Here is a 27,481-nt window from a genome sequence, read left to right on the forward strand (position 1 = left end):
GATAAAGGACAAGAAATAATGAGGATGGCAAAAAATACTGTATAAACAAAGTTTTCTGTACAAAGGTAATTTATACTGCTCTGTGGGCAGGGAAGGCATGTATATCTTTACCAGTTAAGTGCATAAAGCAAAGTATGTGGGAGAACCCTCAAATTAGTTCATCTACAAATCGTAGTCTTCACTGTTTTCTTAACCAAATCTCTTAAATATTTTAATGGTCCATTAGTCTCTTCTTTTTCCCTATTGAGTGTCCTCATTCTCAATTTCCTCTCAACTGGCTTAGTATAATTAGCAGCTGTTTGGTCATATTTTCTATCAGTCAGTTTGACTAATATTTTAAATTAGTCATCTTTAATTTAAAAGAGTTCTTCTTCAACTTCCTTCAGGAAATTCTAATGTATACCTCTGTCAAAAACTTTTACTCCATTGTGGTCTGTGGACACTGACACACCAAGAGGAGGTCAATAGGATTTATTTTGCTAAAGGTCACATTAAAAAGAAAACAATTTAGGAGTACAGCAAAGATGAAGTGTTTCCTTTCACCAGAAAAAACAGTACAAGCATTAAGCATTGCTATTAATGGGAATAATTTATTTTTCATGATGAATTCAGGATGGACTGATAATTATTTCAAAACCCAAGCCATAGGCACACATACGCAGTTCATAAAAGCAAACAAGAGACATTGCTATTAAGGTAGTGGTCAGCAAATACCAAGTGCAAGATACATGATACATCCAGTATTAGATCCCCCTCTCCAATAAAAAAAAAATAATCTGAAATCCCACAAGACACAAGAAATCCCACAATCTTGGAATGGTCCACTGATTTTATTTTCAAAATTCTCACTTAAGATACCACCTTTCTCTGATGAACTTTCCCTCCGACCCAGATAAAGAACTCGTGCTCAGGGTTCCCACTTACCAGGAAGAATGACAGGAGAGGCCCAAAAGCAGGTGTTCTCAACAGAGGCCTCCCTGCTACAGAACAGCTTACAACCTAAGGCAAGGATGCCCTCAGTCTTATAGGTTTTCAGAAAGCTTTCCATATACCTTTTGGGATTGATTCTGGAGCCACTGATCTGTAGTTTATTATATTAATATAGTTATCCATTAGTTAGTCTACTGTATTATTACTATTATATTGTAAATTATCTAGAATAGTGTATAAATTTCACAATTACTTATTTTTAAATATTGTTTATTTAATATTTATTTATTTTTGTTTGTTTGTGGGCTGTGAAGGCTTAACAAACAGCAAACTTGGAAGTTTCTCTGCATGTTTACAGTTGTCATAATAACTGCATTAACGTTGAAGGCAGAAAAACTACACCATTAAGGGCAGGACCAGCAATGTGTACTTCTTGCCTTTTTAAGTCCATACTCATAGTCACAAATGAAGAAAATAATCAGTTTGATGAGAGTATAATTTCCCCGTAGCTTACACGAAACACTCATTTGCAATAGAACCATATACACAGTTTCTGCTGGGTGCAGCTTATATTGAATTATTTTTTATTCATTTTAGCTATTTCTATCCTGCTTTTCTATATAAAAAAAAGACAGCTCCTATGAATAAAAAAAATGTTAGCATCTAATTATTAACAAATAATGAGAAACAATGGCATTTCTCTGAAGACTTTAGAATTTATTTTGGTTATATCCTTTGATATTAAACACAAAACATCTGTATGTACATTTAAAACACTATTCAGTGTCTCACACTAATTTCTCAGTGATGTCAATACCACTGAAATTACACAGTACTTTCCACTGAAATGAATCAAGACTAATTCTTTGTAGAAATACACTGAAGATTGAGGCACTTGATTTATATAAATGCATACATAATTTTGTCTAATTTTTCTAGCAAAAATGAATGTAGATTATGTTCAAGAATGCATGACATCCTCATCAAACCTTTTTAAGGTCAGCTCAGCACAGGACTACTGAGGGCACTCAGGATATGTTTATAATATTTTATTTATCTTTCAGGAAAAAATTATGAGAGTACAGTCCAAATGTTGATATTACTTTGTCAGTTCTATGCTTGTCACGTGACTAATTACTTTGTTATCCTCAATAAGCTAAACAAACAAAACTCTAAGTATATTTATCTTCTGGCACATAAAGTTGAAATTCTAAAAACAAAATATCTTTACACACAGCTCAGAAAATGTGTTTTAATAAGAAAAAAGAGCATCTTTCTAATGCAGCACAGATTCCTCAGTAAATAAATGAATAAGTATAATGTTTTTGACACATTTACTTATTTGGGTTCTCTTTCTCTAGTTTTAGGTCTTGCGTGGAAAACAGATCACGTTTTAGGTCATATTTATGCAGTAATACTGAAAATTCAAAAGGGTTCACAAACTTTTAAGCAGCGCTGTATATTGATGACACTCAGGTGTAGAGTGCCATCCTCAGGCCATGGAAATCTTGGGGTGGTGCCTGGAGGCAGTCTGGCTGTAGGTGGAGCAAAATAAGCTCAAACTGAATTCCTCCAAAACTCAGTAAATATCCAGGAACATTGGTCCCAGTAGCTATTCTTGAAGTTCCCACTGAATGAGTTGATGCATGACTTGGTGGTTCTCCTGGATTCATAACTGGCTGCTTTTTAAAAGTAGGTGGAGGCCGTAGCTGGGGGGGCAGGGGCTTTGCTAGCCTCAGCTAGTGTTAAGAGACTCCCCTCTATCTATACAGGTTGTCCTCACCTAACAACCCTAATTGGGACCAGCAACTCCATTGCTAAGGGAAGTAATCATTAAGTGAAACATCAGTGACTACTCCGATTAGCAACAGCAGTTCCAGTAATCCCAGTTGCAGTCATTAAGCGAATTACCCAGAGTCATTAAGCAAGACATCACTTGACCGCAACTTGTGACTCCTGCCAGCTTCCTCATTGCCTTTGCTCGTTGGAAGCTGGCTGAAAAGGTCACAAACGGTGATCATGTGACTGCAGGACCCTGTGACTGTTGTAAATGCATGACAGCGGCCAAGTGCCTAAATTGCAAACACATGACCGCGGGGACACTGAGAGGGTTGTAAGTGTGAGGACCGGTCCTAAGTCACTTTTTTCAGTGCCATCATAACTTTGAACAATCACTAAATGAATGGTTGTTAAGCGAGGACTACTTGTAATGGAAGACATGGCAGGCCTTTTCTGTGGCAGCTTCCAGCTTTGGAACTCCCTACACTTAAAGATTTATAAATCCTACATCTTCACAGCATACAGAAGATCACTGCAGTTTTATTTCACCAAGCCTTGATCTAGTTAGATATTAAATCTACTGGTGTCCATCCTGGGGAAAGATTGATTTATTATTGTTGCTGTTTACATAAATTTTAATGTGCTGTAATCTGCCCAGTCTTTTTATTTGTATCGGCTATGAAAACTGTAAGATAAATAGAAATAAATTTGCATGCTGTTAGTCAAAACATTGAACATATCAGAGATGTAAAGAAAGATGTAAAAATATTAAGAAAACACACCAAAATACAAACTTAGGAGATAGAATCTTTATAGACAGAAATTCAATCCACAAACCATATGTGATACCTGGAGTTGTTTAAGATAATTTCAGAAAAGTTCATGTATGACACAATAGGTTATGCACCAATCCAGATTTAAAGGGCAAAATGCAAATCAGAAAGTGCATACTTAGCACATATTGCCCTTTGAATCTGGATTTCTACCCAACCCAATTATACAAAGCCTTTAGATATTGCTCTAAATCCCCCTGAGCATGGTAAGATAACAATTGGAAAGTTACAAACATATCCATAAAAACTTAGTTATTATAGCCATTTTCCAACCCTTGAAACTAGTCTTTAGTTGACCTCATTTTTCAAGTAAAGGTCTTGAACCTGTCAAGAAGCAATTTATATCTGTCATATATTATTAAGTTGGTATGCATGATACATACTTTATGGTGGGAATTCAAAATTTGGTGAAAGTTAAATGTCAGTGGTCCCAATTGAATTAAATGTATTCATTACAACTGAATGCTTGAAAAGGAAGAGGTATTACCTTCTCACTTTTAGACATACATCACAGAAGGCTGACATTCATATCTAGATACATGCCAGCATCTATCAATGTCTCCAAGTTGTCAGACATTCACAAATTTTGACTGGGATTGCCAGCATACATATGTGAACACTAAAATTTCATTTGGGAGCATTCACTGTAACATCTGCAGTAAAGACACAGAACAACAAGCAATGTACACACTAATTAACAAGACAAGGAAAATACCAGATTAAGAAAACTCTGTGCCATTTTTACATACATACATACATACATACATACATACATATATATATATATATAAAAAGTCTTATTTCGACAATTGTTGCAATGTTAAAAAATGTTCCACATCCTCTGGACCTCTGGAACACGTGCCTCCATGTTAGATAAACTGCAGTTTAGCATGTATCCAACACTGGTTAAACTTAATTATGGTTACCTAAAGCAAAACAGCTTTGTAAACTATGAAGACTTAGGAAGGGAAAATGTCTAACTACATTCAAGCAATTGAACACTGTACCATATTGATTTGAATACAATTATTTCAATGGCCTCCAAATGCAATCCCCAAAAGAATATGCTGCTTTGATTGGATGGACAGAATTCTACCACATTTTTTTTAAATGCACTGCAACTCTGAATGTCTGTTACTTTTTCTTTGTGAGAAAGAAGTGCTCACACTCAATATTCATGTAAGACTCAGCACATAATGATCACACGGGCCCTAATTTTCTCCTTACTGTATTATGCTGTGCCAGATCAGCATGTGACATCTAGATATATCTGCATGGGTTCGGCAATTCCACATGCAGTCTCTAGTGATATAAATGAGGAATATTGTTCCAGGCTTTAATGGGACAGACTCCAATGACTTCTTGAGCATTTAAAGGGTAGTCAGATTCCAAATCATTAGGGCTCCTACAAGGAAGTGGCATTTATTTTGCCACATTTTTCACACTGTAAGAAAGTAATTGTTTTAACTTAACAAGTAAAGTAGAAGGCAGAAGCCAATTCCTGTATATCAGTTAAAGGACAAACCAAGGAAAAGTAGGGACAGAATTACAGTTTGGGAAATGTGGCCACAGCAGCTTAAATAGTTACTAATTGTAGATTCTTTGTAAAAACATGGCAGAGTTTTAACAGCCAATCTCCAGTAGCACCAAGCCACCATAAAGAACAATTGGTAGCTCTACAGAAAATAGATCAGAGTACAAAAGCTCATCCTGTAAATTGACTGCTCATTTTTAAAATGTTAACAATTCTTTTATTTACTGTAAAGGTCATAATATCTTAATTTTCAGTAATAAATGCATAGGAATAATGCATAGTATTGCATCTGTGGCAACAATAAATCTTTATAATGGCAAATATTTTAAAGTGTATACATGTTACTATTCTGGTGTGTGTTCTTCCTTACTTATTTTCAGGATGACAGTAATTGACAACTAAATAGCACATCTAACTGCCACTAACACAGAGTTGTGAACATCAAGAGGTGTTAAGGCCCATCCTGCAAATTACTGGGCTTCCCCACCTCTTGCACTATCCCATTACTTCTTTGTTAAAATTTACAACTGAAGGCTGTACATAAAACAGAGAGCCAAAGGTATGTTTGTACTTACAGCCTATGAAATGCCTGCTAATTCTCACTCCCAAGAAGGAAGTGGTGCAGCTTGCTTTATTTAAAACTCCTTGTTTTTAACACAGTGTTTTCTGTACAATAGTCCATCTCTTCTGGGAATCTCAAATTTCAATCTGAGACTTTTCTTAGCAACCCAAAATAGTAGCTGTTCAGTCAGGCTGTTATTGATTAAAGCTGCTTCAGAGGATGTCCACTGAATCCTAAAACCAATGGGTATGTGATCATTTGCACTTTTGTGCACAGTGAAGAACTTTAAAGTACAGATACTAATCATGCAATATTTACCATATTCCTAAACGAGTTTTAATCTGCTCCCAATTCATCTTGAAGAACTGGAGAAGTCCTAAGTAGTTCCAGAGATAAGGGGACATTAAATAGCTGTGTGTTTCTGATGCAGCCATTCCACCCACCACTGTCAATGAAGGATAGCTTCTCACATGCTATCCAATTATATTCTTCCAAATGTTATTAAATAAATTTTCTATAGATTGGACCAAGTCAAATGTAGCTCTACCCATCTTGCTATAAGCTCAATCAACAGCATGCTGCAATCAATTCTTTCTCACTGTAGAATGACTGAGTTCACATATCACCCAAACCTTAATGTGGTTCATTTACATTTGGCTTAAGAGTGTGTGAGAACCACTAAATTTATTACTTAGTATTGTGAAGACTCAGATGACTGTGGTCTATTCAATAAACCATGGTTAAAGAAATTGTGGCTTAATATATGTGAATCCAATGCTATTTTGCTCAGCTATAAAGCATGAAAATCTCCTTTAAGTACACTGACATTCACATTTATTTCTACATTCCTATGGAAGGAAAAACACTTCAAGGATTCAGCTCATAAACAACTCCACAGCTACACATAAGATACACTGAAAATATAATTTTTGCTTTGTAGTTAAAAAAAAAGAGTATTTTCCTTTGACCTCTGAGTATTTTTTGTTATTTAGCAGCTATAAATGCTACAAATAAATGAAATAGTCACAAAATTAATTTGTAAAATGTGATTTTATTAAAAAAAAAATCAGATCTAACTATATACTTTGAACAAGGCCTGTTTAACACTCTGAAAATGTATATGGCACTTTTATGTTAAAAATACTGATCTTTTTCTTTCTGAATTCTTTTCCATCTTTTCATATACACATCCTTAGTGTCATTTACACAGTAATAGGTATTACAGATGTAAAGTCTACAGGGAAATAGGATTTTCAACTGAAATAAGCTCTAAGTTCACACACACTGTCATTCTCAATTGAGAGCTTTATTTTGTCTAAGTATTATCTATGAACCCAGCTTCACAAATCATGGCTCATGTTTTAAAATTATGTGTGAACCAGTTAAATTCAATTAAATTAGAACCAGAATCATCGGGTTGGAAGGGGCCTTGGAGGTCTTCCAGTCCAACCCTTGCAGGCATCTCCAAATGAAGATACTCACATAATTAGTTCTGCATGCCCAAGTGGTTATGGATATGTGTTTTTCAAACAACAGTAACATATGTACAAGAAATGCATGCACCTCCATTAGACAGTAAATAGTGGGAAGCTGGAGTCTTTCAAAACTGGTTTATTAGAAGGCATGTTTAAATAAAAACAAACATCCCAATGTCATAATAGCTGTGAACCATGCTCTGGAATTTCTGAAAGTGCGATTTTGAATCCTGATCATAAATAAAAGTCAAAAAATACTTTCCCAAAATGTACAGCAATTTCAACACTCAATGGGTAAGCCAAATATATTAATCTGAATTTGGGGATCCTGTTACTTCTCCAGTTGTAAACCACAGGAAGCTGTGTTGATGAAACAAGCCAGGTGGCCAAGGGCAAATCATTTTTAGTTCTTTAATACATTAATCCAAAGAAGATGGTCCTACCACATAATGATCTGCTGTGTGAAAAGTAAATACCAGCAAAATGGCCTCTTTAAGAATACGTAATAACTTTCTGAATTCCTTTTCAAACAACCTGCTCAGGGTACAGATCTTCAAGATCTTCTCAAACTTAGAAAAAGAGTTTTGCATGGAAGCACTTTATGGCCTCATACTTTATAGCTTTAACAATTCAAGAAGGAACTGGTTAGTTGTGAATGCTTAAACAGTTGCTATACTAAAAGACTTATTCAAAGTAATAATGGTTGTTTGCCACATTTATAATACATCAATGAACTTGAGCTTTCCCAACCCCGCTCTTCATATCAATTTTTTTCTAAGTAGGTAAGGTGTTTTATAGTTAGCCTAGGCTTCCAAGGCTAACATGTACAACTCAATGGACTCAACTAGAAAAGTCAGGATGGTGCACGGGTCAGATACACAGAATATACTCATTCAGACCTCTTTTCTGTCATAAATTAGCTAAGGATCCTAGGAACATATCCCTGCCTATCCTATAACATGTGACTTTTGCAAGGGCAAGATACAATCTGCTCTGCATCCCTGAACAGAAAAACATGACACTCCAAATTCACATACATGTAATTTTGTGAACTTTGTATTATTTTTTCTTGGTAATGTATACCAAGAAGCAGCGTCCAGGATCAGATATTACAATGTAACAAATACTCAACCTTAGTTGGTACAGACAGAGCTCCTCTCCTCCTCCCATGCAGATCCCCCCCCCCACACCCACACACGCTTTTTGGGCTAAGCAATAAGGATGGCTTTCTGCAAAGCTTAAACTAATGCACACTAGTTACCACTACAAAGAGGTTCCTCTTTCTCTTGCCCTAAATTCGAAACCCCGTTTCAACTTCTGGTTTATCAATAAATAATAGATAGTAAATATAATTATTCCAAGACAGTTGTCATTATAGTATGACAGTATATAAATCATAGTTGCAGCCAACACCCAGGAAAGAAAAGAAAATATATAAGTTCAGGGGAAAGAAGAAGGGAAAAAGGAAAAGAAGGCAGACCCACTCTTAGCTACTGAACGATGATTTAGCAATCACAGAGTGTGATGTCTAGACTAGGCCAATGTTCACCTATTAGCTTTGTTTCAAAAAGAACTAGGTTTTTAATCTAATATTTCACTGGAAGCACTTAATATTTGATTGATGCAACAAAGTAATCAGCTTATATTCTACATAATTAATTACTTTATTTTCTGCTGATAATTAATCTACCTATCATTCATCATTTCTTTCTCTTCCCCCCCTTCAAATTTTTGCTCTGTCACTTTTGACCTACCTTAAGACTCCTAATCACTGACAGATGCCTCACCTTTTTGCTATCTAAATTTGAAACATTTTGTCTTTCTCCTATATGTCTACTGGATATTGACCAGGTCTAGCAAATCATTTATTATAAAAGTGCAAGAATACTATCAATTCTAGAGCAAAATAAGTACTATTTACCAAATCTTACACGTCTCTACAAAAAGAGCCCACCAAGTTCAATGAGACTTACTTCAAATAGATTGCCACGGCATTGCTGCTTAATACTGCTTCAAAATCAGACTTGCAAATGACTTTCCATTATTTTTAAAATATCCTACAGAGCAGTAGCAAGCACATTTCCCATTTTGGACACTGCTGCCTCTGTCTACCTTTGCTGAGTCTCCCTGAAGAGCTTTTTCTAATCCTCTTTAGTCATGGTAGTCAATGGCACATTTTGCAACGCAACCGCATAGTCTCCTTTCAGGCCACTGAAAACTCCATAAACAATCCATCCCTTGACACATGTACAATCCCAAATATGACCATTTAGGTGGCGACCATTAACTAATTATATTCACTTTTGTCCTGTTCTCTCTTAGTACATATTCCAAGTCTGAGCCACACGACTTTTCCTGTGTCTCAAAGGGTTCCACAGATTTTGAAAATTCTGACAGCTCTCCTTTGCCCATCTGGCTGGCACAGATGCATATTTGGAAGCACACACCTCCTGCCCGTCTAGCTACCTTTTCTAAAAGTATAACCATTCAATATATATTGGACACATATTTATCCCTTTAATTAAGGATATTTACACATATGGAGACTTATACAATCAGTTTATATGTTTCTACACATAGCCACAAACACCTGCAAATTATCCTTTTGAGCAGAAGGCTTTTATATTTGTATACAATCCAAATGGAATATTGCAACTAAACAGATGCATTCAAGGGAGGGGGGAGCCTCCCCTCTAACTTTTTTCCCTTGTGAGTTTTGTTCTTGTTAACTAAAACCAAATGCCTGTAACAGCCCACTTGAGAATTCAGAAGCTCTGGGTAAACAGCAAGTGACTTGGCTTTTTTAACCTCAACTGTGCCAGTTATCTACTTTGGAGACAACACCATACACTGCACCACATTTAACATTCCCACAAAGAAACCCAAACCATCATGTTTTCACACATGCAGGGCATTTCTTGTAAAAGCCACACAATTATCTGCACCCTAGTCAACCAAAACACAAGCAAATTCTTAGCATTTGTTTTGAAGAATATTTGTAAGGCTCCGAGAACCTGTGAACCTGGGCAAATCCCTTAGTATGCCAAATTATAGTGCTCTCCATATAAGGAAGTACAACTAAACATGTCACATGTTAATCTAAATGCGGTAGGCAATGTGTCAGCCTTTCAAAAAAAAAAATTGGCTCCCGCCTTACAGCACACTTTAATAAATAAATATTTTTCTCCAACAAGGGGAAAAAAAAAATAGGGAGGAATCGTGCTTCTAATTTTTGCCAGGGGAGGTAAGGCTGAGACTTGGAGGGGTGGCTGCAATATGGAGCGCTATGATACGGGAGGCCTGTCAAAGTCAAGTGTCCTACCCCGTCAGCCAAGTGGAGTTGCCTCGGTCTAAAATAAGGGGCGCGCAGCATGCCAAGTTCAGGAGTAATTTAAGCCTGAAACAAAGGTCAGCGAGGGAAGGGGCCTTGTCGTACACCTGCTTGGCCTGTGCCTCAGTCTTTGGGCGCGCGCGCGCGTGTGTGTGTGTGCAGATTGCAAAAACTGCACGACCCTGCAAAGCAGCACACGCTGTCTCTCTCCACACACACACACACACACACACACAGAGCGTAGCCGCGGCAAGAGGAAGCGGCGGCTGAAAGCAGAATTGCAACTGCGACCTCCTGCCTTTCCTTTTTTTAAGCTCGGCGATGGGGCGCGAGACGAAAACCTTAAACTGTGGCGGGGACCTCCGCTCCGCACCGGCAGCGGCCCTCAAAGCTCGCTTCCTTCTTCCCCAGCCCGGTACGAGGAAAGCGAGACGGAATATGCGGATCCAATCTAAAGCGCAGTCCAATCGAAACGTTAAGCGTTGTTCTCCCCCCCCACTCCCCCCCCCCGTCTTGATCGACAACAAGGAGCGACGTCTTACCTCTCAACATTTTTCAGAGGCAACCATCAGATCGTGGACGGGTCGACCAAGGCATTTTGGGGTATTCGGGAAAGGATGACCCCCCCAAACCTTTTTTTTAAAAAAAAGCATAAATAAATAGAACCAAAACAACCACTGGAAAAAAAGGTGGGGGAAGGGAGAGAAAAGGGGGGGAAAAAAGATGGGACGCGCCACTCGCCTTGTCACAGCGGCATTCTCGTCGCCCTAAAACCTCCGGCAGCTGCAGTGCAAAAAGACTGTCGCCGACGGCTGTGCAGGGCACGCTCTTATCTGAAGCGCCGAGTTTCCGCTGCTGCCTGCGCTGCCCCTCCCCCATCCAGCAAGCTCTAACCAGGAAGCAACTGGGCGTACTACTGCAAGAATGCAAAGGGAGGAAGGGAGGGAAATAAAATAAAATAAAATTACATGATATACATATTACGCGGGCGGGTGGGCGGGCGCGCGCGCACGCACACAAGGTCTCCCGCACGGTGCTCTCCTTTCGGTGTCTGTGTGTGCGTGTCTGTGCAAACAAGGTTCTGGAACTGGGGACTAGCAAATAGATTCGGCGAGGAGAGGATGGGAAACGGGGGCGGGCAGGCGGAATGTAAAAGTGACAAAGCGAATGTGAAGCGGCCGCCGAAAGCACTCGGGATCCCCTAAAATGCTCGCCTTGGTATCTCCCAAGCTGATTTGTACAACTTGAGAGCAAAAGAGAAACCGAGAGAGAGGAAAGCAGGCATGCACGTACGCACGCACCACATCCATCCATCCATCCATCCCTCCCTCCCCCTGGAGTCGTCGTGTAAATGCGGCAGATACGAAAGGTCTTTCGGTGGAGCGTCTCTGGGGAATGAGAATTGGTCCCACTGTTTCTGCGAAGAGAATCTGCAAAGTGAAGGCGCCGGGTAGTATCCCACCCACAGACTTTGCAGCACTAACTGTAAAACTACTTAACATTCAAGACGCCTTGTAAATTCGCTCTATCATCAGTAGACATATATAGCTTGTTCGGTTCTTTTTAAATACTGGACATTTTGTGCTTCTCATTTTAGCCCTCAGAATTTTAGGTCCCCGTTGTAATGGAACCAAGCCAAGGGTGTCTTACACCAAACAAGGGGGGAAGTAATGAACCAGAGACGGGGGCAGAAGAGATGCTGTTCATAGATCTGAATGCTCTTACACAGGTAGGGTTCGCATATCTCACTAAGCTAAAACACAATTTGATTTGGGCTTCACATATTTATATATTTACCAGATTTATCTCCTGAGCTTCCACTCAGTCTGAGTACCCAAGAGGGCTGACAAAAAGTAAAATGCACAAACTCAACGATTTTGGTCTGTAAACTGTAGGCCCCAAACCTAGTTTTATTAGTTGAAAATGTGTTTTTTAAAAAGTGGGAGAGCATGCATCATTTGAGTCCCCACCTATAGCCTGCAGTGAAGTACTCCAAGAACAGCAGAGAAATCATTTATCAGAAGTTTTGATGAACTCCAAGTTCATCCTCCACAAATAATGACGGTGCCTCCTCCTATTTTTCCTGTGCATTGGTACCCACTGAGGTGTGCACCTACTAATTTATATATTAGCCCAAGGCAGTCGTTAAACATTATGACCTTGTCATGTTTGAAACTATTAAATACTGTTCACACCATGCTAGTACCAGGCATGCTTAAGCTGAATGTGCATTCTTGTCAATATTAGATTTTTCATTTGCATTGCAGAGACAGACAATTGAAATGCTGATAAGGTGTTTCATTTGTGAACATGGCATTAGATACCCTGATTTAGCACCTGTGCAAAAAGGTTCTTATGCAAACCATTCGGCACTGGCATTTAATGATGATGCACCAATCCTGTTGAAGCCTTGGGGCACACAGGAGAAAAGGATGAGGCCCACAATATGGGAAGTCTGGAATATGGGAAGTTCTGCATGGGACTTTGACTAGGAGAGTCAGCAGTTGACCTCAGATCTTTCTACAAAACTGCATACAGTATAGGAAATAAACAGGGAGAAATAGAAACCCTAATGGGAACACAAATATGTCATGATAGGCATCACTGAAACTTGGAGTGAACACATTTTATTTTATTTATTTATTTAATAGACTTGTCCCCGCCCATCTCCCCACACAGCACTGGAAGGTTACAACTTATTAAAAAAGATCTCCATTAATAACATTTGATAGGTATAGATCTACTTGGTGGGAAAACATCACCAGAAAATTGCCCTCTTATGACCTTTCCCCAGAAGTTTTCTTGGCTTCAACAAAAGCCAGGGTACTGAAGCAGAGGACTGAAAATACAGTATTGTGCGGCAGTTACGCCCCTTCCTGGATCAGGAGGACCTCCGCACGGTCACTCATGCCCTGGTCACCTCCGGGTTGGACTACTGTAATGCGCTCTACATGGGGCTACCTTTGAAGAGTATCCGAAAGCTACAGCTGGTGCAGAATGTGGCGGCGCGGACAGTTCTCAATGCCCCTAGGAGGGCACGTATAACACCGCTGTTGCGTGAGCTGCATTGGTTACCAGTTTGTTTCCAGGTCGAATTCAAGGTGTTGGTCATCACCTTTAAAGCCCTTCATGGCACAGGACCAGGTTATCTGAGGAACTGCCTTGCCCCGGTCATTTCAGCCCTCCCCACTTGGACCAGCAGAAGGGGCAGGTTGCAGACCCCACCAGTCAAGGAATTTTGATTGGTGGGGTCTAGGCAGAGAGCCTTTTCTGCTGCAGCACCCGCCCTATGGAACATCCTGCCTCCTGAGGTCCGGTGTGCCCCCTCCCTCATGGCCTTCAGGAAAGGGATCAAATCCTGGCTCTGCCAGAAGGCCTGGGGGCCAGAGGGGGGCCCGCACCTGTGGAGATGGCTGGTGGGGTGATGGGTTGTCCCCCCCCCAGCATCTTACAGGTTTTTTAGGGCTAAAATCATAGGAGGTTTTTAGGGCGTTTTTAATATATGCTTTTTAATTATTTATAGATTTTATCCATGTTTGGAGAGACCTGTGTTTTTTCTTCTTTTTTATTATTGTGAGCCGCCCAGAGTCACCCTTTGGGGGAGATGGGCGGCATACAAGTCTGAAAATAAATAAATAAATAAAAATAAAAATATACCCATGCAGTATCAGCCCCTCTCCTGTACCAATTATGTGCTGATCAATTGTGCTGATCCATTCAAAAGTGCTCTTCCCTATATTATGAGGAAATGCTGGATCATAAATTTAAATCTGTCTATTGTCTAAGAATATTACCAATTTATTTTCACAGGAAAAAACCTAACTAACAATGGTTAGTTTCTGCAAGTAATAATGTACTATTTTGATCCACCAGTCTTTATAAAGCAGTTGGCTGCTTTATCCCAAAAGCTATTTTGCTGTCTGTATCTGTTGTAAAAATCAGCACATCCAGTCATCTGACAGAAATGCACAAAGAGTGCCTTAGATTCAATTTCCCACCAAAAACAGGTGTATATACTGTCAAAGCTAACTGCTGGTAATTTGGTTGGCGCACATGCATTTCTAATCTCTATGCATGCTGGGTAGACACTTTATTTATATGTGTGAGTTTGTGTAATCTCATAATAATCATTTCAACCCAACTAGGATCTTACCCAACAGCCAGCTTGGTCTTGCAGAAAAGCATAAATGAGGCCCTGAGGCTGCAACCGTTCTGCCTCACCCAGCAAACATTTGTGCATAGAACCACTGTATAGTCCATGTACCGGGTCAAGCATCATACTAGAAAATTAAAATTTCTAAATGTTTCTATTTAGCACCTTTGTTTGTTCGTTTGTTTTGTTGGTCAGTTGATTGTATGGCTTCCCTTTGGGCTAGTTGTGTAAGAAGTGCACTGTAAGAAGTGCAGTGATAAAATACGTGGCTTTATGATATGTTCACATCATGGCTCAGACCATTTGTGGAGGCCATTGTTCTTGAGTAAAATATTCAAGATCCTTGTCACTGAACTGAAATTACAAATAATGATAATCGTTCATGCTATACAGGTGATAAGGTGATAGTCTGAGGTGGTAGAATTCTGGATAATTTAATTTAAGAATGAAGACGCATTGGGAGAAACAATAATCCCACTGGCCACAAAAAAAGAAGTATAATCTCACGTTACAAACTAATATATTGCAAAACTAATAACTAAAATTTCCTTACATATTACAAACTAAGACATCACATGATTTAGTAACAGATTGAGATAAGGATTTAATGCAGCATAGCAGAGTACTAAAAATATCTAAAGTTCATAGCTGGACAATACTAATACTTTGATTGCAACCAAAATGTCACATAACAAGAAGTGAGGGTTTTTTTAGCAATAATAGAATTGCTCAACTGTGTGTCTTCCTCTTTTATGTTTTGTTTTGGTTGTTTCTATGCATTACCATTTTTAGTACCTTTAAAAAATGACCACCCAACTGTAATCCAAACAGGTAATCATCCAAAATGCTACGAAGTCATTCTATATAATATGTGAAACTGCTTAAGGTATGTTATTGAACCAAGACAAGATTGTACATGTGGAAATCATTAGCCAGGATCAGTTTCTGAGGAACTATAAACAGACTACTATACAGGTGAGAGTGTATCAGCATGAATGCATAAATAGGCAGAAAGAAAGACTTAAGGTCAGGAAGCATTCTTGAAAGCAAGCTTCAGTCAGTGTCCTCAATTTATAAATAGGGAAGTAGTCATTCAAACAGAAACATCTGTAAAGTACTTTTATTCAACATTCTCTCTGTAAATCTGTTTGTGAGTACCTGTGTAATAACTGAACGATCCCATGGTTCTTATTGAGATGTGTGATTGGAAGGGTCATAGAAGCAAGTATTTTATGTAGGAGCTCCAATCTTTTGGAACAAATGCCACCCCAAAGCAAGGGAAATCCCTATTCATATGTCCTGATGTGGAAGGCTTTCAGAGATTGATTGATATTAGAGCTGAATGTGGGTTGCTTTCATATAAATTGTTTACATTTAAAGTACTGTTTATACTGATACTTGCATTGGCAAGTTGTTACCATTGCTCTGATGTACACGACTAGAGCCATTCACAACGAAGCCCTTGATCCCTAAGTTAAATAAAATTAATCTTTATGGAAATGCATGCAGTACTACTAATATTATTAATAATATGAGTTATGTATGCTATATTTGCATGTACTCACAGTCAGACTTGTCTATGTGTGTGTGCGCGTGTACAAGTGAATGTCTATTTTATGGCAGGAGTGGATGTGGTTTCAAAAATGAATTACAAGAGTCAGTATGCACTTCTAATGTTGATCTGTACAAGTGGTGCTTGGGGTCATTCCTATAGGAAATCACTATTTCAGTACAGTGAACAGCAGGTATTGTTCAGCAACAAGATATGAAAAAATCCACTAGGGCTAAGATGTTCCTTCTCCATGTTGACATTGAACATAAGTAGGAAAAGCAATCCTGCACTCATTGTTCCCCTCTCTTAACATTTTAAGTGAATGTGAGGGAAGGGTACTTAATAATCAAGTAATCATTTGCAATCAGATTTTTAGGCTGTGTGGAAGGAGTAGCAACAATCTAGGAGTAAAGGTACTTACAAGAATCATAGGAAGCAACCTCATCAGTTCATCTACTGGTAATTAGTTATTGGTGATTGATCATGCTGTTCATGATAGTCAGTTGTGAATAAATAAGTCTTCTCTTAGCTGTTTCCTGAGAAAAACCATGGCATAATTACAAAACTCCAAATGTGGCAATTGGCCTGGAAAATGTGCCCAGTTGTGACATAGTCCATTTGTTAGAACTCCATATAACTTTACAATGTTGTTCTTTGTCCTCTTCATAAAGCATAATTCTCATAGGTCAAGACAGATATTTCTTTCCATCCGCTTGAACAACCTGTACCATGAATGATGCTAATGAAGCATTGGAAGTAAAAGATAAAGAGAAGGAGACCACAGGTGAACTTTTATTTTCCCATTAAATGTTTCCCATGCTTTTGCAGAAAGAATAAGAAGCATTTTGCTATTGCAAATTTAAGTTCCCTGTTCTTATATAGATAAGGCTACAGCTACCTTGAAAAAAGTGAAGGTCATATTTGGGGCTGAGACAAATTCTTCATAGAACATATTCAGCTAAACACAGGAGAGAAATAAAAACCCTATGCTGTCATGAAGCTGCCCTTGCATTTCATTGTACAGGGACCTATCCCACTAGCATCAAAATATTATATAAAAGGCTGGAAAAGAAATGCTACTGTGCCAGTGATCCATGAATAAGCCATAAATTGTATAGTTACACACACACACACAAATACTATCTATACCAATTACCGTATTATTTAATAAGTTTGTGCAGCCTTCAGAAGCTTTCCATTTTAAGCCACAGAACCTAGCTTTCATCAGACCCTCCTCAACACTGTACCCTTAAGGAAGTTCTATTTCACAGTCGTTTTGCAAAAGGACAATAATCTAAGGAGAACACTGGGCTTCATGTTTTTTTTTTTTTTAATTTATACAGTGCTTTGTCCCCAGTCAAAAATTACATACATGGAGGAGCACAGTTTAAAATTCCACCTGCCAGTTGCTTGGCATAGGAATAGGGTGCCATGGGTAATACTCTATATGTGAGAAAATGTGGATATGTTTTGCCTTGTGCAATCTAAAACATCAGAAAGAGAAATAATGAAGTCAGGAATGTTTTTTGTTTTAAAAAGGCTATGTGATGGCAGTTATTGACAACTTTCTAACTCCCACCCCCTACCAGCAAGTTACCTAAACTGCAGTGTTGTGATGGCTTGCTACTGCAATGCAAATAATACTGCACTGAGTTACTTAAAGAGGCATCTCTGTTCTTATAAATTTATTAGATTTATGAGCATTGGGTGCACATGCTCAGAACCATTATAGCAAGAGATAAACTCAACAAGAGTGTTAGCTGAGGTGGGTGTTTATACATCTAAGAGAGAGAGAGAGAGAGAAACAGAGCTAAGCCTATACTGTACCCACTTATTCCAGAAAAGCAATAAGCAACTGGCTCTCTGTCCAATTCGAAGCTACATCTTTTTTTCCCCCTTAACTAAAGAAATGGATATTGATGTGGAACACCCAGCAACAGCTGCAGTATGCAGTCCCTACACAGACTATCCAAAGGGTTCTCTTTTTCACTGAGGAAGGAAGGAAGGAAGGAAGGAAGGAAGGAAGGAAGGAAGGAAGGAAGGAAGGAAGGAAGGAAGGAAGGAAGGAAGGAAGGAAGGAAGGAAGGAAGGAAGGAAGGAAGGAAGGGCCTAAGAAGAAGTTTGAATCTTCTTTCATTTATTTTATGAAAGTCATGCAAATGCTACATGTCATTATGAAAAAGTAATCATCCCTTCCAGTTCAATTAGTTCAATTAAAGGGTTAACACGTACTATGAGAGTATTACTTTAGACAATCACAGCTGATTTAGGCTAGCCCTGCCCTATGCAAATCTCACAAAATTTATCTCTCCTCTTCACAGGGAAGTTTTCACTACATGGATTCTAGGGGCATGTCATGCCCTGTCCAAAAGAAATTCCTGAGGATCTTCATGAAAAAGTTATTATTAGCTAGAAAATGTTACCAAGCCATTTCTAAAGCCCTGGGGCTCTACTAATCAATAGCTAGAAACTTAATCTTGAAATGGAGAAGTTTGGGGGCAATAAGGCCTCTTTCTCAAAGTGGTTATGTTGTCAAAATCTCTCCAATGATGCTAACTGAAATTGTCCAGGAGGTCACAAAGAATGTCAGAACTACATCCAGGGATATACAGACCTCTATCATCTAAGGTGTGTTCATGATTCTAGCATCAGAAAAATGCTGCATAAAAATGAGATTCACAAGAAAGTAGCAAGACATAAGTTATTGCTCACTAAGAAAATTGTTGTTCACCTCAAGCTTGCCAAAAAAAAAAAAAAAATCCCTGGATAATATTCCAGACTTCCGGAGGAATGCTCTATGTACTGATAAGTTTACGGTGGAGCTTTTAAGACTATATGGGTGCTATTATGTCTGGAAATACAATAATTAAATATAGCATTTTATAATAAGAATCTTATACTAACTGTTAGGCATGGAGGTGGTAATATCATGGTTAGGGGACACTTTGCTGTTTTAGAAGCTGGATGACTTGCTATTATTGAAAGAACCATGAATTCTGTTTTGTACTAGAGAATTCTATAGGAAAATATCAGACCATCTGCCCATCACCTGAAGCTGATACATAAACAGGCTTTGTGGCAAGGAACTGATTCCAAACCTACAAACAAGTAGAGTGTTACAAGAAAATGGATGAAGAACCCAGCCATTGTTTTGGAATGGCCAAGTTAAACTTCAGACCAAAACCCATAAAATTATTACAGCAGGACCTGAAATCTGCATGCTAGTTCATGCTAGAAAACCTTCAAATATCACCAAGTTGAAGCAATTCACATTGAGGAGTGGGCCAAAATTCCTATACAAAAATCTGACAGACCAATAATGAATTACAGGAAAAATCTGGTTGCAATTCCTGCAGCTAAAGGTGATACAAGCAGTTGTATCCATGCTGGCTGGAGAATTCTGGGAGCTGAAGTCCACACATCTTAAAATTGCCAAGCTTGAAAAACACTGGTCTAAATCAAAGGGGACATTACTTTTTCCACACTGGCAGGTTGCATATTGGATGATTTTGTTTATGACATGCGAGAAACCACCTCAAAACCTCTATTACTTGTTCATTCGGGCTCCTTTTCTATAATCGCTAGTGACTAAAAGGGAGAAATAACTTTTCACCAAACGATATCACTGCTTGAAATTCTGTTACTCAGGAAAATGGTCATTATTCATTGCTGACCTCACTTCCCCTGCCCTCAGAATGTGAAAGTTACTTGTTTCTGTTTACTTTTTTCCTCAGCAGAGGGTCACATAGCTCTATTCCCAGAACTGAAACATGTATCCAGACCTTCAACCTTTTATTAAAATATGGATCCCTTCACTTTTTATACTGAACTCATGAGCTTGAAGTTATCTTGTCAAGAGCAGCCTTTTCTGTGCAGTGGGTAACTACAGTGCAGTTCCATATGTATGAGACTTGGATTTCTCCACTTCCTCCCAAGCATTTGTTTCCAAACACTCAGTGAAGTTTCCTGATAAAGTTTGGATGAGCAAGTCTTTGGCTAAGGATTAGTATATCTAACTGGAAGGCCCTGGTAGATGCCTGTGAGGTACAGAATTTATTTCAGAACTCTGTGCAACGGGATGAAGCCTGAACGATTATATAAGACATTTTTTTACTAAGGAACGTATTTTGTGTTTTTTAATCATGTTTTTTACTTTTTGTTGTTGTTCAGTCGTTAAGTCGTGTCCGACTCTTCGTGACCCCATGAACCATATTGCGCCAGGCCTTCCTGTCCTTCACTGCCTCCCTGAGTTTGCTCAGTTTCATGCTCATTGCTTTTCATCCTCTGCCGTCCTCTTCTCCTTTTGCCTTCAATCTTTCCCAGCATCAGGGTCTTTCCCAAAGAGTCCTTCCACTCTTCTCATTAGGTGGCCAAAGTATCTGAGCTTGTTTTTTACTACATTGTTTTTAATCATGTATCAATGAAGTAACATTTTAAATAGCTGTGATTGCTACTGTGTTTTTCCTAGTGCTGGGTTTACGTTTTATAGTAATTTGCTTTACAATAAGATTTTCAGCTCTTCATTGGTGTGAACCACTTGGAATTGTAGGCTGCGTAGGTGAGATAAACTTAATTGCTAAAGATAGTTGACTCTGTACAGAATGAACTTGTGGCACTGCCTCTTATACCCCCTTGTATTAAACTGTAGTGGCCTGATCTCCACATTACCAGGCTCACTGGTTGCCAGCTACTTCTGGATACAAAGTTTTAAGAATTTAAGATTTAGGCAATTCAGAATAACCTATTCAGTATAAGAACCAAAATAAACATTTTCATACTACTTGAAGTCTAGCTCCGTTACAAATTCTGAATTTGAATTTTTTAAAACAATTGTTCATTTTTAAAATGTGATTTAAGTACTTCAGAAAAGAAAATAAGACTTTCAGTTCTGAAAGGATAATAAATACTTTGTTGCATTTTATCTATTAAAGTGTCTTCTATAAGTTAAAAATGCCAAAATGAATGTTAAGCGCTACCTTAAATTTTCTTTCTTCTCTAAAATTTACAGATACTCAGTATCACAAATTTTCCAATTTCTCCTGAGCAATCTATTGAAATAGAGAAGTTGCACAAGCACAGAATTGTGTACAAAAAGAAGCAACTTTCTAGCATGTCAAAAAAAAAAAAAAAGCAAGCAACCTGTTCTCTCTAACAAAAGCATAAAGAAAAGCAATAAAAATTAAGGTCTGTCATGTAACTTTTCATGCATAAACCCCTACAATACACATTTATTTCAAGGCTTCATTGTTATACAAGTGTCTCAATGAGACATTGCTAAAATTGGTTTCCTAAACTCCTTGTTAAAATACTGCAAGTCACTGTTCTGATAAAGAGATAGCCAAACAGTTGAGCTTCAGGTTTGCATTGATTCATGTACTGAATTTATGCTTCAAGCAGCTTAAAAGCAATGAACAGCCAGTTTCAAAATGTTACATTTTTTTTCAAACCTTTGCCTCTCTGAGACTGAAAAGCTTTAATACAAGGCATAAATTTATTTTCAACATAGAAGTGTGTATGTGTGTATGCACTGGGGTGTGTGTGCTTTATTCTGGCTCAAACTCTTAATTTGCTGTTGAATCTACAGGGAGTAATTTGGATAATGGTTACCTTAAGCCCATGTCTATAGTACTGTCTATAGGGAATTCATTATCTTTCTGCAGGTGTAAACCTTAGCAGCAAAGGCCTTAAAACAGGTCACCAAAAAACAAACAAAATATATTGGATCTGTTTTTTTAAAAAATATATTGCATTTGTATTCCTCAAGGTAGCCTATATAGTGATCTCTCTGGACAGGTGGGAAGGAGTGACCGGCCAGAGTTATCCACTGAGTTCCATGTTCAAGTGGAGACTTGATCAACTTGATCAACCAACATCTTAGCCAACTCAATACACTGACTCTGCATGTATTGCTTTATAGTTACAATAATCCATTAAGCAGTTCAATTGAATAGTGAGATTTTTAATATAGGTACAATTGGAAAATAAAATATCCCCACAAGTATTGAGGTGCATAGAATATTCCCATAGGTAAAGTCACTCATTGCTGCCCACAGCATGCTCTCAGACTGGCCAAGAATTTGGGGAACTCTTGCTCTATATCATGACTTCTTTTAATGTTGTAAATGCAGATTTTTAAAAATTATTCTTATCTTCTTGCTGCATTGAATTTTGCTACTATTTGTGAGTGTGTGGGTTTTTTTGTTTGTTTTTGCAATTTGAAGCACTGATCACAACACCCCAGGGAGCTACTTACTGAAGTCAGATTATTTGTAATCTGTAGGTCTGTAGTAGCCCTCTTGGAGGGTTTTTTTCCCTTAAGATACTTCTGTCCAGGCTACCAGATGTTGGTGGCACTTTGCTGAAAAAATCAGAAGTGCTATTTCCTGCCATTTTGAGGAAGGAAACACATGAACACTGGAATGCAGGCAAACTGTAGCATAGCTTAAAACAGAAAAAAAATATATATACCCTTTCACCTCCAAAAAAAGTTTGGGAAGCAAAACCTTGAGATCTTGGCCTTGCTGATATGTGCAACATGGCTTCACCTACTTTGAATTATCTACTATGTCTGTGTCTTCCACCAGTAATGCTAAGTATAGTCCTTAGCCATCAAAACTGTTGTCCAACTGGCCATAATTGAATACTTTGACCATCAGCAGGTCTCAAGAATCCCTTGTAATTTAAATCTTTTTTTGGGGGGGGGGTGTCTAATCTCTGGGTCAACAGAGAAGAAAATTTGCACTACTGGCTATGTGTCAGATTTTCAAATAGCTCAAAATACCTATAAAATCAGCTATCAATGGCTGACCCTTTAAACTTTTCCATATAGGACTGGATAGTAGCACTTAACTGATCTTGGTTCAAAAAGCTCAGCAGAGTTGGAACAGATTAGTACTTGGACCTGATTAGGACTTAGTACCAGGGCTGTAGGTTGGACTGGGAAATCAAAAACACATTCTAAAAGAAGGCTATGGAAAACCACTTCTGCCAAGAGAACCACATGGCTGTCTCCATGAAATCAGCAGGAACAGCTCAACCGAAAGGAGGCTCTGCTTTTATATTGGATGTTGTGTTCCTGCCCTTCTTCATCGTTGTTGACCATATATGAGCAAAGAGCAACTTATTAATGCCCTCCTTAAGGGGCATCAATCATTTGATCTTGTACTGCTCCTTATTTTTCTTAATGTTAATAAGACTAGAATCAAATGTTTTTCTTATTCGTATTCTGTCATGGAAGCAGAATTCAAAACAGTGATAAATTAGAATAACTGAATGATAGCCAGTATGTCCACATAACAATTTTTCCCCAGCAACCGGCTGTGAGCAAAAAAGTATTACAGGCAGACCAACTTTCCTCAGCAGGTTAGGGAAAGTTGAGAAAGAGGAATAAATAGTAAGCTTCTTGTATCCTTAGGGGATTTTTGTTTTAAGAAAAACTGATGTGAGGAAATATCTCATGATTTAGTTTTAATTCTAAGCATACCACATGCATACACACCCACACACACACCCACACACACACTAAATCAGTGAAAGGTTTGCTATTATTTTCAAATCTTTCAAATTTAGTAGATGATCAATCAGAAAAGATGTCTATGAATCTCATAAGGAACTTTCTTGCCTTATGCTGAAATTTTGGCTGTTCTAAACTTCCTTTAATGAACCCAAAATATGCTTACATTAATTTTATTGAAGAAAGAAAAACTTCAGCATTTACATACTGAGGGATAAACAGTGTCTGCTACTTCCTTTCCTACAAAGGCATGCAAGTATATAAATAGCATTGCAAAATTATAGCTATTCCTTGCTCCATACCAGGAATTTTGCCTGAAAATAGAGTTCCTCTCCTGTGAGCAGTTTGATATGTATGTTTGATCTGGCTCTGTTTTTGTGTAAATACACATGCACACAGATCCCTGATAATAGCATTACACCTGATAGCAGTTCACTTTAATTATTCTTTCTCTCTTATTGTTGTTTTTAAAACAACAGCCTGCTTTCTGGGTGTCAAACTGGATGAAATGCTTGATGATCTAGGACTGGATCTCTGGAAGGCTTTTATTTTAATTTGAAAGAAGTGTCGATCAGGACAACCTTCCCCCAACCTGAAGCCTTTTGGTTATGTTGGATCACAACTTCCATCATCCCCATAATAGACAGTCCAGACTGTATCAGTGTGGGTTAGGGTGTTCTAAACACATACTTCTGGCAGACAGGGTGTGGAGAAAAGTTTACCTTTTCCTGTGCTCCATTTTCCCAACCTAAATGCCTGCCATTTGTTCCAAGCTGGAAAACTCATAGATTTTGCTATGCAGGCTTTCTATCCCAGGACAAAGAGAATCTCAAACACAACACACGGCTGCTTAGAACACATGCATCTCACAGAATTAAAGGGATTGCAAGGATTTTTTGCAGGGCAGAATTTATAAGTACAGTGTAAGTGAAAGACTCCTTCCTATGTATTGTGGTTAAATATTAACGAGGACTGGGGATAGATAGCTGCCATCAAGTAAGGTTGATTGGACAAATTCTCTTTATTTCATCCTGCCTTGGCTGATTGTCTATGGCTCTTCCAAGGATATTCCAGTGATACTCCTGATTCTGTCCACTCATTCTATCCATTGTCTTCTGCTTCTTCTGCTTCCCCCAATCTTGCAAGGCATAGTAATATTTTCTGCTTCATAACGTGCTTGTATCATGTGCCTCAAGATACCCTTCCTTTACCCATCATCCAGCCATTTCTCCTGCAGCAAATGTGCATTTGGAAATTCATATTTAACATTATTATTATCATTACTATTATTATTATTGTTATTATTATTTAATAATAATAATTTATTAAATGTATATGCTACCCAACTCCCAACAACTCCCAAAAATGTATAGTTCCAACCTAAATATGAATTAGTAGATTTTATAATTTATGAATTTATATGCCGCCCGACTCCCAACAACTCTCAATAATGAATAGTTCCCAACTTAACATGCATTAGTAGATTTTATAAATGTGAATAACTGAGTATTTTTAAAGTGTTTCAATAGCTCAGACTGGATGCTAAGATTTTACATATGGGAGAGATTTGTCTAAGCTATTCTTATTACAAAAGTAATTACTGTATAGTGGATATTATGCAGCTTCAGGTATGGGTGTTTTTTTAATAAAGATAATGATGGTGATGATGATGATGATGATTCCCTTTTTAAATTTTCACAACAGTGTGTGGAGGAGAAGTATTTTAATAGCACAATAACAGAGCCAATCCTTGTGGATGTTGGTTTCATTTTAGCAACATGATGGGAACACTACTGAGAAATTCACTGTTAGCAATCTATTTCATACCAGGAGATGAAATCATTATTAATGCCTTCTTAATTAATTTTGGTTTTCAGAGATTATTACCTTTTATGAAATATTGAGATGGGTAATCACCTACACTAATCAACTAGCAATTAATCCAATTGAGCAAGGAGATCCTAATGAGGCACTGCTGTGGGTCAGCTGCTGGAGAAAGGGTTTAGGAGACCCTCCCTCAATCTTGTGCCCTCCAGGTTGATGACGTTAAGAATTGAGAATTAGGGGAATTGTACTCCAACACATCTCAGGAAGCTGGTTGAGGATCTGAATTTCCTAGCTATTTATTGTTCATATTTATGTCCCATACTATCTGCAGTTTAAGAACACGACAACTTAAGGACACATTAACCTTAACCAAATTCAACTCCACAAACTCATAAAAAATACTGCTAAATCCAACTTTAGACAAGGAAGAAAGTCGCCAAAGCCACCTCAGTACATGGAAAGCTCATATAAGAGAATATATTAAGCTTATACATCACTTTAGGTAAAATTCATTGGCAATTTTTGTTCCATACTGAATGGGAATTCTTTTTACCAGTCTGAGAAATGACAGAGAAGTATTCTCACAGCACAGTTTAATTTTTTTGGGGGGGAGGGGATTTCCAGATGCAGATAGGCAGAATAGGAAAGTAAGAGTGATCTATTGTGGTATGTAAATGAATTAGATAATTAACCATTTATAATCCTTCTGTGAATTCCCAGTACTTTTTTTTTATTTTTTCCTTCTTAATGCACAAAGCTCTGTTGTATAGTTGTTCTCAGCACTCTGCTGCCTTTATTTTATTTTGTTTTGTTTTATTTATTTTAAAAGCTATAACAGTATATAACAACACACAGAGAGATATATAGATACACACACTGTGTTCTTTATTTTGGTTGGTCTTTATCATCAGGCTTTCTAGTAGGAATGGGTTCTACATGGTCAGTGCTAATTCTGGACAATACAACATGCATTCATTATAGTCCATAAGAACATAAAAACCCTGCTAATCAAATGCTATGAGAGATTCACAGCAGGGTACAAGCACAATAGCCACTCTGTTGCTTGTATTCCCTGCAACTTTTGTTCAGAAGCATACAGTCTATGACAGAAAACACACAAATATGTACAGGCACTCATATTTATTTATTACATTTGCATGCATATACTCAGTGCAACATACATAGATTTCTCAGTTAAAATATCTATGGTGAACTGGATGAATACAGGGAATTTGGTTGAATAAATCATAATTAGATTAATCATGGTGTTGTGCAATCACGGCCAGTATTTTCAAAGTATTGCCTGAAAAGCTTTCCTTCACCTACACCATACATACGTACACCCACAATGGCCATTCACATGAATTGGAACCTTCCCTTTCCTACTTATGACAATGGGGTTATGCCACATAACATGATGAACATAAATAAAAAAATTGGAATATCCTGAATAGTATGAAAACTCAGTTTGTATCTGTTCTTTGTCTCATAGGGGCACATGTCTTTCAATCTAAACTAAAGACAGTTTTAAGCAACTGCTTAGTTTTCTGTTTTAACAATATGGGGAAATATGCTCCCACTCTGTCTCAGCAAAATTTGATGAATCCTGAAATTGTTTTCCTCCAAGTAGAAATTAATCTTATCCCAGTGCGTGGAGGCTGTGAAGGTCTGGATGGAGAACAACAGGCTTCAGCTGAACCCTGGCAAGACAGAGTGGCTTTGGGTTTTGGGGCCTACTGGTTCTAGGACTGTACCATCTTCAGTGCTGATGGGGTTGCACTGCCCCAGACAGACCCATTTGCAATCTGGGGATCCTCCTAGATTCATGACTCCTGCTTGAGGAGCAGGTGGCAGTCACATAGCTAGGAGGGTCTTTGCACAGCTCCATGTTGTGCACCAGTTGCGCCCATTCCTGGATCGGGAGGCCCTACTCACAGTCACTCATGCCCTCGTTACCTCCAGATTGGATTACTGTAATGTGCTCTACATGGG

General features: G+C 38.2%; 1 protein-coding gene across 18 annotated transcripts in view; it reads right to left on the reverse strand.

Moving 5' to 3' along the window:
* MBNL1 (muscleblind like splicing regulator 1) overlaps positions 1–11,364 on the reverse strand; it is a 180,740-nt gene extending 169,376 nt beyond the window's left edge. For 13 of the 18 annotated variants that reach the window (XM_088132530.1, XM_088132529.1, XM_088132528.1 and 10 more), the window contains exon 1: positions 10,987–11,179. Coding sequence is in view for 1 of the 18 variants with exons in the window: in XM_025165411.2 (XP_025021179.2) it covers positions 11,186–11,323 (138 nt within the window). In the remaining 17 variants the exon portion in view is untranslated. The other 5 variants (XM_088132532.1, XM_088132519.1, XM_088132517.1 and 2 more) reach the window with 4 other exon arrangements.
* Between the last annotated feature and the right edge of the window lie 16,117 nt (positions 11,365–27,481).

Source organism: Python bivittatus, unplaced genomic scaffold, assembly GCF_059951505.1.
Source record: "Python bivittatus isolate LINGU-HERP-01145 unplaced genomic scaffold, Pbiv_v1 ctg000980_np1212, whole genome shotgun sequence".
Classification (NCBI taxonomy): Eukaryota; Metazoa; Chordata; class Lepidosauria; order Squamata; family Pythonidae; genus Python; species Python bivittatus.